At 48.8% G+C, this 15,314-nt stretch overlaps 2 protein-coding genes across 2 annotated transcripts in view; one reads left to right on the forward strand and one right to left on the reverse strand.

Annotated features, from left to right (window-relative positions):
* Positions 1-7,137, reverse strand: part of SDC4 (syndecan 4) — an 18,923-nt gene extending 11,786 nt beyond the window's left edge. The window contains exon 1 of the mRNA XM_077765286.1: positions 7,049-7,137. Within this exon, the coding sequence (XP_077621412.1) occupies positions 7,049-7,117 (69 nt within the window). The 5' untranslated portion in view covers positions 7,118-7,137. The remainder of the gene's footprint in view (positions 1-7,048) is intronic.
* Positions 5,705-15,314, forward strand: part of DBNDD2 (dysbindin domain containing 2) — a 44,995-nt gene continuing 35,385 nt past the window's right edge. Inside the window, exon 1 of the mRNA XM_077765288.1 lies at positions 5,705-5,714. The gene's annotated coding sequence lies outside the window, so the exon portion shown is untranslated. The remainder of the gene's footprint in view (positions 5,715-15,314) is intronic.

Genomic DNA, 15,314 nt, shown 5'->3' on the forward strand with positions numbered 1-15,314 from the left:
ATCAGAGCTCTACACCTCACCAGAAACCCAGGATCCCTACCAGCAAAGCACAGTCTGGCCTCGGCCACTTCCTAACTCCAGGAGCCTTGGGGTATACAGAACCCTGAACCCTCAGTTTTCTTTTGGTAATCAGGGCTAGGAGCACCCCACAGGATGAGGAGGATTAAGTGAAATGCATCAGTGTGTGCAAGGGACCCAGCATATGGCCTGGTACACAGCAGGTGCTCACTGAGTAGTAGCTATTATTAATCCCCACCTGCCTTCCTTCTAGCTAAAGGGATTAGTGCTCAAAGGGTCAGAGAGACTTGGAAAAAGCTGTAGAAGCAGTTCTATTGCTAGAAAGGTGGTCAGTGGATGGTGGGGGAGGGAGGGGTTGGTTTGCAAATCACGAAGGGACGTAACCCTGTAATGAGTATTCATTTTACTTCTGAGACTAGAGACTTTTCAACAACCAATCAGGTCCCTGGAGACTGGGAAGGACCCAGAGATGGGCAGAGACCTGCTCAAGGTCACACGACTTGGAGCACCTGTCTTAAGAAGACAGAGGCTGAGGGAACTCTGCTGTATTTTTCCAAAAGGAGCAAATGGCAGTGACCAGAGATGCCTGACATCCTACTTGGGGACCTGGACTCCCAGATTATTTCCTGCCCTGCCCTGGCGATGAAAACAGTATCCAGAAGGCAATAAGAAACCACACACCAATCCACAGCCTGGTGCTCTGGTAACTGAAGGGTTAAAGCCAGGTCTGGGAGTAGGAGTGGGGCTAGGGTGGGGGTTCGAATGTCAGCTCTGCCCACTCCAAGGTCGGGTTACTCTGAACACAATCACTCAGGAGCCAAGCCAGGCCTGGCACTGCCAGCAGCCAACTTTTTACCAAGCCCCCCCCCCCCCACCTCCAGGGCAGCCCATTCCACAGTGAGGGCTCCAGGATCCTGGGGTGCCAGCAAGGAATGGGGGCAGAGGTGGGAGCTTCTGCAGCTCTGGACATCCCCCTGCAACAACCTTGCTGCATCTCCTAGGTGGATCTTGGGAGATTCCCTCCCTGGGCCTCAGTTTCCCCACCTGTAAAAGACAGTTCTAAAAGAGACAAGCCTCCCTCTGTCTTGAGGCCTGGTAACCAAGCTGGGCACTGCTCCGATTACCGCTGGAGACAGGCGGGAGGGGGCTGGCTCCCTGAGGGCTGCAGAGACAGAGGTGCATTGAAGCTGGGGCATGTAATCTAGGCTGCAGATCCGAAGTCCCTGCTGGATCTGCGGGCGGGACATAAACAAGCCTCCCGTGTTCTCAGGAGCAGAGTCGAGTCGATAGCCTTGTCTCGGCTGATTAGATCAGGCCTGGGTGCTGGCTTCCTGCCCCTTCCCAGCCTCCCTGCCCTGTACCACCCACCCCCTTCTCGGGGAAGCCACTGCTCCAGACCGGGTCGGTCTGTCCCACAGACGTCTCCCAGCCGGTCTTCCCCCGGGCAAGGAGTGTCCCCACTCTGTGTGACTGGCCATGGGTCATCCCTGCCCCCACACCCTGAGGTTCCAGTGGCACAGCCAGTCCTGTAGGCCTGGCTGCGACCGGCAGGCTCCACCAAGTCACTGTTTCCACACATACCAGCCTCTCCCTGCCTCCCCTTTCCATTACCCCAGGTGTCACCTGACCAGCAGCCTCCTCTACAGTGCCAGAGAAAACTGGGGCAGCGGAGCTCTGGGCCTGCAGGGTGGGGGTGGGGGTGAAAAGCAGCAGGGATAGGTAGGGGGGACTGTAGAAGGCCAGAGCCGGGAGGAACTTTTCAATCACAGAGCGACCTCCTGGGGACCCCTGGCGCTCTCGGGTAAGGATGAAAAGTTCTGAACCCCGAGAACTGGAACCCTCGGTCTACATTTTTCAGCATGCACATGGACACCACCTCCCTGAAGCCAACATCCAGCCAAGTTAAGAACCCTGGTCTCGCCGGTAAGGATAAACCCAAATCAAGCCAGCACTTTACAAGTTTGCCAAACACTTTACAAGTTGAGTGACACAGGTGTTTTGTAGAGGACACCCCGGTGAAGTGACTTATTAACGAACTGCGTGTCCCGGGGTGAGCAGCAGAGCTGGGCTGGTGACTCAGGTTTCTCTGGCTGTGAAATGTACCCACTTCCAGTCACCCTGCCTCCAGCGGACAGGGCCAAAGGGCCTGGCCAGGTACAGGACCGCGCCTGAAGGTCACTAGCGAGTTAATGACAAACCAGCTCAAGAAGCCGGGTTTCGAGTCCTCCTGGAGTTAAATCAGGCCCCAACTGTTGACACAGGCCTTCTCCTCCCTCTCTCGGCACAGGGCATTCAAAGTGTATGAAAACTGGCTTTCCAGACGCTGTACCCTCCTGCCCACCATCACACACCCTCTCCATGCTTGCAATTCACTCCGCCTCCCTGAGACGAGAAACACTGCCCCTCCAGCTCAGGAAGGGGGACCCCATTCTGGGCAGTGCCTAGGTGGTCCCCTACCCTTAGCAACGCCCCCCCCCCATCACCCTGCAGGCTGCAAACTGTTCAGCAAAGACCAGCAGGAGGGGTGGGGCTGCTGAGAACTGGTTCTTGTTTAAATATAAACCCATCTGATAATTAGCAAACAGCCCACTTCTAAAACAAACAAACAGGAGATCTGAACTCCATCCGCCCCACCCTTGACTCCTCCCTTCCCAACCTTGCAGCTNCAGCTGGCATGGATGTCCCGCAGAATGCGGCCTCCCTACCAGCCCCACCGCAGCCCTGATGTTCTTACCCACCAGGAAGCAGAGGCTGGGGAGACCAGGTGACGGGTGACATGTCCAAAGCCTTGTAGCTAGGAAGGAGGTGGCTTTCGCAACTCTGAAGTTAGGTCTGCCTAACCCCAAGTCACTGTTCCAGTGCCCTCCTGACAGTTCCAGGAAGTAAAGGGAGAGGTGGGAGGCATCAGAAAAATCAGAGACTCCTGGGGTGCAAGCCCCTCTGGACTACATACCGGCTTTGTTCTAGGAGCTCAGACCAGGGGCAGCTTCAGTGCTGCTTTAAGGGAAACAAAGGACTGGCTGAATTCACACCCTGTCAAAGTCCACATGGAGGAGGCACCGGGAAGGTCTGAAGCCTCGTACTAGCATTTCTTGGGCATCCCCTCAAATGTCCTGGACACTGAGACACTGACTGTCTTTAATAGGCTCTCAGGGGACAAGGTAAAACTCGAGCCCATTCCAACACCCTTACCAGAATCATCCTATTAGCCAAGANAAATCACACCCACCAGTCCAGGAGGCTGAGAACAACTAGCAGCCAATTCCTCCCAAGAGGGAACTGGGGCGGGAAGCCCAGCCTGGCTCTCCCAGCTCCCCATTCAGGGCGGCCCTGCACTCCAAGTCCTTTGCAAAAGCCTTCTGTTCCCAGGAGCTGGGGGTGGCAGAAGCTGAATGTCTCCACCCCCCAGCTTCTCCCCTCGTTTAGGTTCTTTACCAAGGGGGCCAAGAAAGCTCCCCTCCCCCCATCAGTGTGTTTTCTGGGCAGGGAGGACCCTTGGAGGGCTTTGATCCTACCTCCTCATTACAGAGTTGGGGACACTGAGACCTAGAGATAGATAGGGAATATTTGCTTCCAATTCAGGAAGTAGAACCCAAGGTATCTGCCTTCAAACCCAGCCAGAATTTCTCATCTGGAATGTTCTCAGAGGACGCTCAAACCAGAGCGATAATACAGACACCTTGTATTATCAGAGACCTGGTTCTGACCTTGGCAAAGCCACTACCTTCCTCTGAGCAGTTTCCTGCATAAATGGAGATAATAAAACCTACTTCACAGTATCCCTAGAAGGCATTCATCTTCGTGATAAATAACCTCAATGCACCCTTTAGAATGAAGTTCTGTGCATGAATTTATTCATTCATGCAAACATTTCCTGCGTACTCAGTAAGGGACAAGAATTTCGCTGAAGACGAACAGGGCAGAATTCTCCCCTGGGTGTGTGTGGGTGGAAGTGGTGTGTGTGGCGGGGCTGGGGAGATGCGGGTGAGACTCAGAATTTGGTGGGATGTATTTAATGCTCTCACAAACTTTAAGTTTCTTCAAGCGAGGGAATGCCTTAGAGGTGTAGGGCTTCTAGAGCCCCTTTCAAAGAGTAGATATTTAATTATTAATAGAATACTGGAGCTGAAAAGGGCACTCAAGGTCATTTGTTTCAAACCCCATTTTACAGATGGGGGACGTCAACCTCACAGAACCCTCCAAAGCATGGCCCAAGATACACTCTTTCGTAGCTCTCTGGGCTTTTAAGGATTCCACAGAGCTCTCGCTGACCATTCGAGGGCCCTAGAACCCCTGGGCTTCTGCCCCACTCCGGCCTCAGTGCAATCAAGGAGAGAATTTTCAAGGAGACCAAAAACATCTCTAAGCTAAAGTACGTTTCCCCAGAACCCACTGGGCCTGGTGCCACCTCAGCAGGCTCTGACCCTGGGCAGCAACACCTCTGGAGGGGTCCAGCTCCCCCAACGGGGCTGCCTTTAACTGGCTAGGGAAGGAGTGGCAGGAAGGCAGTTCAGGGGAATGCTCCCCGCTGGACAGGAAGAACTGGTTTGGGATGGCAAGCCCCGCCAGAGAAGAGGCTGCTGTCTGCTCAGCCTGGGTTCCCTTCCCCAAACATGTGGCACCAAGCCCTTGGGGTGGGGGCAGGGTATCGCCCTAGGGGAGGGCAGGCCTTTGGCTCAAACCTAAAACTTGGGGAGGAGCCTCAATAGCACTATTGGACAGGGACCTCAGTTCCTGCATCTGTAAAGTGGGTATATAACATAATCCCCACGTGCTGGGGGGGGCGGTTTGTGAGGATAAAATGCCCCAGACCTAGCATGTGGAAAACCCAACGCCCCATAACTGCAATTAGCAAATCCCTTCTCCGGGGGGGGGCCTGTTTTCTCCACCTGCAAAAAGAAAAAGGCGGGCCTCCATTACATCGATCCAACTATGACTAGGTCTGATTTTTCCAGCCACAACCTTGGGAGGAAAGGGGCGGCGGAGGCAAAAGGGGAAGCCCTGTGACCCAATTCGAGGTGGAAGGTCCCTGGCATTAACCAGGAAGGGGAGTGCTGAGGTCAGGATGAGAGCCAGATACCTCTCTCAGGAAGCAGCTGCTCAGGGCCCGCTTCTCCCCCAGCTGATGGGTCGCCGCGTGAGGGCCGGCACAGCTGCCCTCCCCCAAACCGTATCCTTCTGACTGTGACTGCTCCTAGGACACAGCTGTCCTCACCCTGCAGCACCCGCGGACTCAGCAGCCTCTGAACCGAGACTGCCATGTGACTGCCCATGCAGTGACCTCACAACCTCCTGAGTCCTTCTCCGCCCTCCCCCTCCCCGCCCCCATTGTCCAGGCCAACAGGGCCCAACGTGTCATTCGTCTGGAGGGCTCCCCAGCTGCTGGACTCAACACATCTTTCAGGGCCTAATCTAGAGCACTGTCCCAGGGAGCAGCAGGTGTAGGCTGGAGTCCTGGCTCAGACACTAATCTTTTTGGTTTGGTTGCCCTTAGTTTGGGGAACTCATCACCTCACTCTGGGCCCCTGTTTCCTTCCACCTCAGAATTCCTTGTGACCAGCGCGCCCCAAATCGCAACAGATTCAGGACCGCCACTGAGAAAGCCTCACACTGCAGCTTATCCCAAGAGCAGGAACTTGGAAGCCTGGCAGCCTACATTTGAATGACTCAGCCCCTGATTAGCTGTGTGACCTTGGGTAAGTTAGCTAACTTCAGCCTCAGGACCAATTTAAGAACAGTAAACAGCAAGGTTGTTGTCAGAATTAAGCAAGGTGATAGGGCGTTAGAACAGCCATTGGAAAGCTATTAGAACACCATAAGGCACACCATAAGTGCTAAATGTTTGCTATCATCACTGCATGCCTGCAATTGTGCCGAAGCGTTATTCTCAGGGTCTCACGGATTCCTCAAAAGAAGCAGAAAAGACTTCCCCTAACCAAGCCCGGAGAAACAGGTGCCCCATAAAAAAATCGACAATAATTCAACTCCACAGACTTGATCGCTCTAAAAAGTGGGGGGGCTTAATTAAGGGAATGAAGGGAGAAGCAACAAAGCTGGAGTTCTTGGGGGACAGAGACTCTCCCAGCAATTCCTGCTCCCCCGACTCCCAGATGAGATTGCCACCCTCCTCCCCCAACACTGGGGGCGGGGATGAATGGAGCTTCTGGTGGCCCAGGACTTTGTAAAGTAGGACAGGGACCAGAGGGCAGTGAGGAGAGCTTCTCAGGGCTCACTGAGGCCTTCTGTCCCCCAACCCCCTTCACTCTACTCAGGGTGGGTTCTCCAATTTCCCTTCTGCAGTTTCGCAGAAATAAACAGCATTCTCGAAGAACGCAGAGGCTCGACTCTTGAAGTGCTGAGCCCAAACCATCCCTCTCCGGCTGCCCTCGGAAGATCAGTGTCCCAACTTTGTAGGGACCCTAAAGAGGCACTGGCCATCTCCTGCCGCGCTCTCTCTGCCTGTTGTACAGATGGGGAAACTGAGACTCAGAAGAGGCAGGGCTTTACCCAAAGTAACAAGCCAGTGTCAAGGCTGGGGCCAGACCTGAGGTCAGGGCTCAGTCCTTCACTCCCCGATGTGCGAAACAAGGCTGCGCACAACCCGCCCCTTCCCCCTTCCGAGTACGCTGCCCCTCGTGCCCAGGCCCTATCGGATTCTAGAGCCGCCACTCTGGGCGCTTACGGAGGGCGTGCAGGGGGATCCAGGGTCCCAAGATCACCAGGGGAGGGCGAGGGTGTGGAGAGGAGAAGAGGTGACACCGGCTTAGTCACGTCCGAGCCTGGAGCGCGCGGTGGGGTCAAGGCCAGGGGAGGCGGGAAGAGCAACAGGCAGGCTGGGGCGCACGTTCGCGCGCGGGAGCCACCCGGGCCCGGAGCCTCCCCCGTGCCCCGGGAGCCAAGTTTTCCAGCAAAGTTTCCCCCGCCTCTGCGTCAAGTTGGGGGCGGCGCAGACCCCTGAGCCCCCCCATCTCAGGCCCCCCAGGAACAAAGGAGGCGCCAGGCCGCCCTCCGAGGATCCCCAAGCACCTACCGACTCGGCGGCGTTGGCGGGGACGCCCACGAGGAGCAGCAGCAGCGCGAACAGGCGGGCGGAGGCCATGGCACAGCGGTCCGCAGAGGGCGCGCAGGNAATTCCCCCGCGAAAGCTGGGCCTCGGGGCGCTGGGCCCGCCCACGCGGCTGGAAACCCCGAGGGACCGGCCAGTCGCGCGCGCCGCCTCCCGATCTACCCCGAGTCCTTGTCCCCTTTATTGCTTTGCTTTGCCGCCAGATAGGCCCCCAGAGATCACTGCCTCTAACCCATGTCGTTTCCCGTATTGGGGAAACTGAGGCCACGGGTGGGAAGGACTTGCCCAGGTCTTCAGTTTAGACCCGCGCTCCTCAAACCGAGTGCTCTCCCTTCTAAGGATAAGGAAGACATTCCAAATGGGACGTGAACAGGCGTAGCCTTAAGGGGTCAGCACAATTTTTCTGTAAAGAGCTAAATGTTTTAGTCTGCGGGCCATTGGGTCTCTCATGCTCAAACTCTAACACAGGAGCTCAAAAGCAGCCGTAAATACTTACAAGAAAGAGAGTGGCTGTGTTCTAATAAAACAGGACTTATGGAACAGTGAAGTGTGTATTTCATATAATTTTCACGTGTCACGAAAATTCATTCTTGTTTTGATTTCCCCCTCCCCCAAGCATTTAAAAATGTGAAAACCATTCTTAGCAGAAGACTGAACGAAAACAACTGATGGGCAACCTTTTTGGTTTTAGGATGGCTGACCTGTTTTAAGGGATTTGTTTTCCTCGTTTTGAATTTCAAAAAGTTTGATCTGAGAACTAGGCTGCAAGTCTGTCTCAGATCTACTGCCACCCTTTTTTAAGAGAAAGTTGTGGGGCGCCTGGGTGGCTAAGTTGGTTAAGTGTCCCACTCTTTCTGCTCAGGTCATGATCTCCCAGTTCGTGAGTTCTAGCCCCCTGTCAGGCTCTGCACTGACAGTGCAAAGCCAGCTTGGGATTCATTTTCTCTCTCTGTCTCAAAATAAATAAATAAACTTTAAAAAAATGAAAGTAGGGTAGGATTGGGGGTGGTAATCCTCTCAGGCCCCCAAATACAGACCCCAAAGTACAGATACTGTTGGAATTATTAGGGGGAAGCATCCTATGATAATCAATCGAAGTACCTAAGGTGCCTAGACTTATCTCTCACCCTGATTGATTTCTCTTCGTATCTTTCTAGGGCAGAAGCATGGCTTCATAACCAGGGTGTTTTGACCTCTGTTGGGATACTGTGAATTCATATACTTTGTGAAGTAGAGAGTTGGGAGTGATTTCTCCTCTTTCCTCCCTTAATTATTATCAAAGAATGAAAATCTCTTGTAGGGCAGAGATCCTTGGCGGTCAAGCAAGCCTCAAATGCCAATCATATTTTTACCCACGGATTTAAAGATAAGCAATTTTTTCCCCAGCTACTCTCATTACCCTTCCTTAGGATTGAGAAATAAACTGAGGAAATGAGTGAATTTCATGTGAGAATAAGAAATCCTTTTGCAAGTCAGATGGATTTCGCAATCTTTGCTTTCCACACAATTGAAGGAGGGCCTAATCTAATTGTCAGTACGTGGATCACTAAAAATAATCTTTGATGATAGAACACTACGCGATTTTGGTTATCTGTCAACACATCGCTATAACAAAACTCCTTTCATTCCCGCGGTGTGCTGGTAAATGTTCAACAATAAGTTGAGGAAAGTAGGAAGTGCTAATCTGTACCACTTGCCATTTTCTGTGGTGTAAATACTCCCACCATAGCTGATTTCAAGCTACCTATGTGATTGTCACTAAACATAGAGTTGGTTAGAGATGAGCAATACTTCTACCACACAGAGTGCAAAATAATAGGTGCAAATAATATCAAGGGCATATATAACAATAAAATGTAGTGAAGTAATTAGGAAATGATGAGTTTTGAGTATGTATTTCCCTTGTTTTAATAAAGTTTATATAATTGTAAGTTTAATTTAATTTTTAGTAATGGTCATGTTACCAAAGGTGTCTAAACCACCCACAAATTTCCTAAATGTTGAACCAGTACCATCTTGCTTTGGCACATCACTGATTGACAGCTATAAAAAATTAAAAATAGTAATAAAATTATTGCTAAAGTCCATCTCACTCTAGCATATACAGTATTTATCTAGGGACACATGACTATTTGGTAAGGAAACATTGTCCCTGTTTTAAGAATTACTTACAAAAAAAAAAGAATGATTTATCATAATTTGTAGAACTGGGTTCACAAGTGTATGCATATGTCAAATTTGTACACCTTAAATATGTGTAATGTATTTTATTTCAGTTATATTTCAGTCAAACCATTAAAAATGTTTTTAGGACTCTTTTCTTTTTGGGGAGGGGTATATATCTTTTTTTTTTAAGTTTATTTATTTTGAAAGAGAGAAAGCAGGGGAGGGGCAGAGAGGGAGACACAGAATCCCAAGCAGGCTTGGTGCAGAACTTGATGCAGGGCTCAAACCCACAAACTGAAAGATTATGACCTGAGCTGAAATCAAGAATCAGACTCTCAATTGACTGAGCCACCCAGGTGCACCATTTTTAGGACTTTAAAAATTTGTAATATATTTACATTGTTTTGATCAATTGAATCTTTAAAATTTCAAGCATGCTCCATGCCCAGTGCAGAGCCGAAAGCAGGGCTTGAACTTGGGATCTGAGATTAAGACTGAACCACCTAAGTGCCCTGATCAAATGCATCCTTATGATAATTATGATGATAAAAAATTGATGACACCAAGTCTTATGGTCATAGAAGGTAAAATAATGATCCAATTTACAAATATATTTTTTAGGCAGAGAAATATGATAGAGCTACCAAGAGGCTATTTAAAGCCAAAACATGGAAAAAGTCTAAGTGTCCATCAACTGACAAATGGATCAAGAAGATGTGGTTTATGTATACACTGGAATACTACATGGCAATGAGAAAGAATGAAATCTGGCCATTTGTAGCAACATGGCTAGAACTTGAGGGTGTTATGCTGAGCGAAATAAGTCAGGCAGAGAAGGACAGATACCATATGTTTGCACGTATAGGTGGATTAGGAGAAACTTAACGGAGGACCATACGGGAGAAGAAGGGGAAAAATAGTTGGGGAGAGGGAGGGAGGCAAACCATGAGAGACTCTAGAATGCTGAGAACAAACTGAGGGCTGCTGGGGGTGGAGGAGAGGGAAAGGGGGATGATGCGCATGGAGGAGGGCACTTGTTGGGATGAGCACTGGGTGCTATGTGGAAACCAACTTGACAATAAACTATTTAAGAGAAAAAAATTAATAAGCTATTTAAGCATCAAAAAAAGAACATTATGGTGGGGGCACCTGGCTGGCTCAGTTGGTAGAGCATGTGATTCTTAATCTCAGAGTTATGAGTTCAAGCCCCATAGAGTGAGGAGCCTACTTAAAATTAAAAAAAAAAAAGGTAAAAAATTTTAAGTTTATTTATTTATTTTGAGTGAAAGAAAGAGAGAAAGAGAGCAAGGGAAGGACAGAGAGAGAGAGAGGGAGGGAGAGAATCCCAAGTAGGCTCCACACTGTCAGTGCAGAGCCTGTCTTGGGGCTTGATCTCACAAATCGTGAGATCATGACCTGAACCAAAATCAAGAATCTGATGCTTAACTGACTGAGCCACCTGAGTGCCCTGTACGGTAGAATTTTTATGTGGTGAAATGTGGAGTGGAAATTTGAGTTTGAATAGGAAAAAAGAATGATTTAAAGTTTCCATTAGAGAAGAGCCTATTATTTATTTACTATTTATTACCTCTATATCCAACATGGGGCTCAGACTCACAACCCCAAGATCAAGAATTGCATGCTCTACCCACTAAATCAGCCAGATGCCCCTGTTCATGTATTTTTTAAATGGATAATTGTAGGTATCAAATTGCTAGGGTGTTTCATTCAACTGGATACATTTAAAATAATGACATAGACATTTATTTTTCAGTAGATGAACTTACAATATGTCAAAAATTAGAACCTTTACAACTCTTTAAACTTTGGATGAAGGGGTGGACTTCATCCAATGAGCCTGGGTGGCTCATTTGGTTAAGCATCTGATCTGACTCAGGTCATGATCTTGTGGTTCACAAATCTGAGCCCCCCATCAGGCTCTGTGCTGACAGCTCAGAGACTGGAGCCTGCTTCAGATTCTGTGTCTCCCTCTCTTTCTGCCCCTCCCTTGCTCACACACTGTGTCTCTTTCTCTCAAAAATAAATGAACTTTTTTTTATTAAAAAAAATCTTTGGATGAAAAAGGTTAGCAGCCAACTAAAAAATGTGTCGGAAGTACATCATTTTCAATAAACATTTGGAGAGCACGCTAACAAAAAAGATTGAGTAGTGCCAGTTTAGACAGTGGAAGCTCTTCTATAAAACTATACTAACCTCCTGAAATGAAGAAATTAATTTCACCTTCTCCAAGTTCTGAGAATCTCTCAGAAGTCATGAAACACGTTTGAATGTAGTTATTTGAAGATTTGTGGAGTTTTAACCTGTGCTTTGTGGGCTGGGGACAAGGGGGAATATGGACGGTCACCATTCCATAGGGTTTGTGTCTCTATGCAAATTTCTGGGGTAAGACACTTCAGGTTCTCTCTTCCTGACCCCCAAGAGGTTAAAAGCAATTTCAACAGACCCTGAGGCCCTTTGAAATATCTCAGTGGTTTCCTCTTTGGCTCCCACAAAACAAAATGTACTAGTCAAAGGTTTGCTGAATTGAACTGAAGTCCCCAATTCCCTACATGGGACTGAAGTAAAACAAAACAAAACAAAACAAAACAAAACAAAACAAAACAAAACGATAACCAAGTTAACACAATCCACAAGGGTCTTAGGGCCAGAAGTTCTTGATTAAAATCCTGTTTTCAGCACTTGCCAGTTGGAGGAAAGTTTGAAAGTCATTTTGCTCCTCAGTGACATAGGGGATAAAAGACCTACCTCTTTGGGACCGTCAGGAGGATGAAATAAGGTGAAGTGCTGGGTACCGAGTCCATGCCCCCTACAGTATGCTACTTCCTTATTTTCTACCCCTGAGGTGGAAGGAGTCTGGGGTGGCATGGGCCACATACAGATCCTCCCACCAGCTTCCTTTCAAGCAAAGAGAAGGGATTCAGGAAGTCAACAGACAGCAGGTGGCTCAAAATGGAGCTGAGATCCAACCTATAATTGGGGTGAAGCTGCCTTTCCCCCTTTTCTCAGGCTTCCTAGCCTGGAGGTAACCCAGGCTAAGTGCATACCTGGAGGTATAGCATCCAGAGGCAACCAGCCCAAGAAACTACCACTAATCCTGCCGATAATGGCCCAGCTCCAATGCCTCCTCTCCTGGAAGGCTTCTCGAAACCTCCTCACTTTCTCCTTCTACCTCTCCTCCCTCCTTCCTCTGAGACCCCCGTCACCATCCGTCCCTCTCCATGGGCAAACATCCCTTTCTCTCTTACGTTGGAGATTAAGGGCATAGGCTTCAGGGTCAGAGAGATATGGGCTATCATCCCAGCTGTGTGACCTGAGACACGGCACTTTACCTCTCTGTGCCTCAGTTTCTCTTTAGTAACTTGGGAGCCACGCATGTGGAGAGTAGGGTGGTTCAGCACAATACCCCGCACGTAAATGATATCCGTTTTTGTGATCACAGATGTCTCCCTCTCAGAGTCTTGAGTTGGGCAGCTTTCTCTCCAAAAGCTTGTCACACAAAGTAAATAACAGGTAATCATGTCACTATTTTCAGAACAGCTGAGAGAGTGGGCGTGGGGCTCTCTCTCCCAGAATGGTGCCAACCCTCTCTGGTCTTCCTCACTCCATGCAAATCTCTCTCCAGTTCTAGATAATGACAGCCTGGAGTTTCCAGAGGCTGTGAAATGTCCAGCCACTGCCTTGCATAACCACAGAAACTGGGAACACTAGGTAAGGAAGGGCCCTCCCAGACCGTTCATTCCAACAGCACACCCATTGTAAGACAGGCACACCAAGGGCCACACAGTGAGTCAGCACCCACTGGAGGTATGGTGAAGAATTCTAAAAATAGTCCCACCCCCTCCAATCGCTTTCTCCTTGCTTTGCTTTATTTTTTGTCATAACACTTTCCCCATCATGTCTTTATTCTCTTACTTGTTTATCATCTGTTTCCCCACCAGATGTAAGCTCTGTGAGAGCAGGGACATTTTCATGTTCATGGATGTATCCTTAGCAACTTGTCCAAGATCTGGCACAAGTCAATGTTCAGTAAATGGCTGCTGTATAGATAAATGAGTGAATGTCATTTGGATGTCTGTCCTTAGAGGCTTAGATACAGACACTCACTCATTTGCTCATCTACCCAAAAAACATTTGATGAACATCTTCTATGTGAGAGGTTTTTTTAGAAAACTCCTGGTGAAGGAGACACCGCCCTTGCTCTTAAGCAGCTCCCTGATTAGTGAACAGTAGTCACCAGTGGCTAAGGATCTATTAAATGCCAAGCTCTGGACTGGCAGCTTTACAGTCATCTTCTCTGTGTATGTGCAGCTCCGGCGATTGCAAAGAAGCTTGTCTCACTCCAGACTCCTTAAGAAAAGAGGACTTGATGCTTAGTAGAAGGATATAGGAAGGCTAAAGATTAAAATGGAAAGTAAGACATCAAGAACTGAGGTGACTCCGGGGCCTGGCCAACTTATCTCCAGCTCATGAAGCCCGTGTGGTCTTTATGTGAGAGTGTCTCTTCTTCCTGGATGAATGCCTTTCTCTCTTTGACTGACTTGTTCTCTTTCTGGTTGAATTTGGGGGACAGTCAGTCTGACTGGCTTAGCCAATGGCCTTTATTGTCTCCCAGAGTGAGAGGTTTTAGGTCAAACTTCTTCTTGGATTACTAGTTGACCTCAAGGGTGAACATCATCTACCTTATACGGTACCCTGAGCAGAAAGTATCTTTAGTTAGGAGGAAGTGTTGAACATCATCCTCACCTTGACCTTGTGAAGTTGGTAGTGTTACTTCTATTTTACAGATGAGAAAACAGGCTTAGAGAGGAGAAACGACAACAAAGCTGTAACAATGCTGCCCCAGAGGACCTTCAAACTCATGATTGAGAAATACATGCTGTTGCTGTTTGCCACTGAGAGTTGGGGTGGGGGGGGGTGTTTGTTATGCAGCAACAGCTGACTAATATAGGCTTTAAATAAGATTTCTCTGACCCAATCTCACTATGTTGTTTCACTGAGTTTATAGCTCTGATTCCTGTTTCCCTCACAAAAACATTTTGAAGTGTCCAGTCCCCGAAGTAGCAGAGAGGAAGATGCTGGAAAAGAGACTGAGAGACTTGTCCCTGAGAACCTCCTGCATACAAGCTTATACTTCCCATCCAGTCCCCTACTCTGACAGATAGAGAAAAGCACAGACAAATAGCAATCCCAACCATTCACAGAGTGCTGGGCAGTTCTTCAGAAATTTTGTCTAAGTTATTGCATTTATATACTCCAAGCCATCCCAGAGGGGAGCCAGGGCTGGTGATATTACAAGCAGTTTGCAACTGAGGAAATAAAGCTGAGAGGTGAAGTGAGTTGCCCAGGTTACAAAGCCTCGTCTAAACCCAGATCCCTTGGTTTCTAGCCCTGGGCTCCTTCCATACACCCTATTTCCTCTGTGTCCTTGACAGAGACCATCATCTGAGCACCTGTCTATGGGAGGCATAGCACCATGGGACTCACATGCCTGAGCCCTGGGATTGGAGTGCAGCGTACAAAGCAGGACGCTTTGAACACCTGCNGCTGAGTTCTCCTGTTCCTCCCAACTTTCCCTGTCCCTGAGGCCCTGTCCCCCGCTTCCACCCACCATCTGGGTCAAGGTGGAGACAGCGCAACTATTTTCTAGATGCCACAAAAATCAGAATCTGCTCTTTACAAACAGCAAAAGCTATTGGTGCAGTAGAAATGTCACGGACCATTTGACTTACGACATACGCCATCCACCTCCATCAGGGGTCTCTTTCCTCCTCTGATAAAGGAGAATCCTCACGTGATGACAGGGCTGTTACAAACACTGTCTCCTTGGCCGGGCACATCCTTGCCCTGGGTAACGCCACTCATCTTTCGGGCCTACTACTTTCACACCGCTTCCTCAGGGAGACCTTCCCCTGAGGCCAAACTGTCTTTCTGCCCAACTTCTTTTACATTGCTTCCTTCAGAGCATTCACCACAACTTCTATTTCTACAATTCTTTTTTTTTTTTTTTTTTTTTTTTTTTTTTTTTTTTTTTCTTTTTTTTTTC

Source organism: Crocuta crocuta, unplaced genomic scaffold (genome assembly GCF_008692635.1).
Source record: "Crocuta crocuta isolate KB4526 unplaced genomic scaffold, BGI_CrCroc_1.0 scaffold477, whole genome shotgun sequence".
Classification (NCBI taxonomy): Eukaryota; Metazoa; Chordata; class Mammalia; order Carnivora; family Hyaenidae; genus Crocuta; species Crocuta crocuta.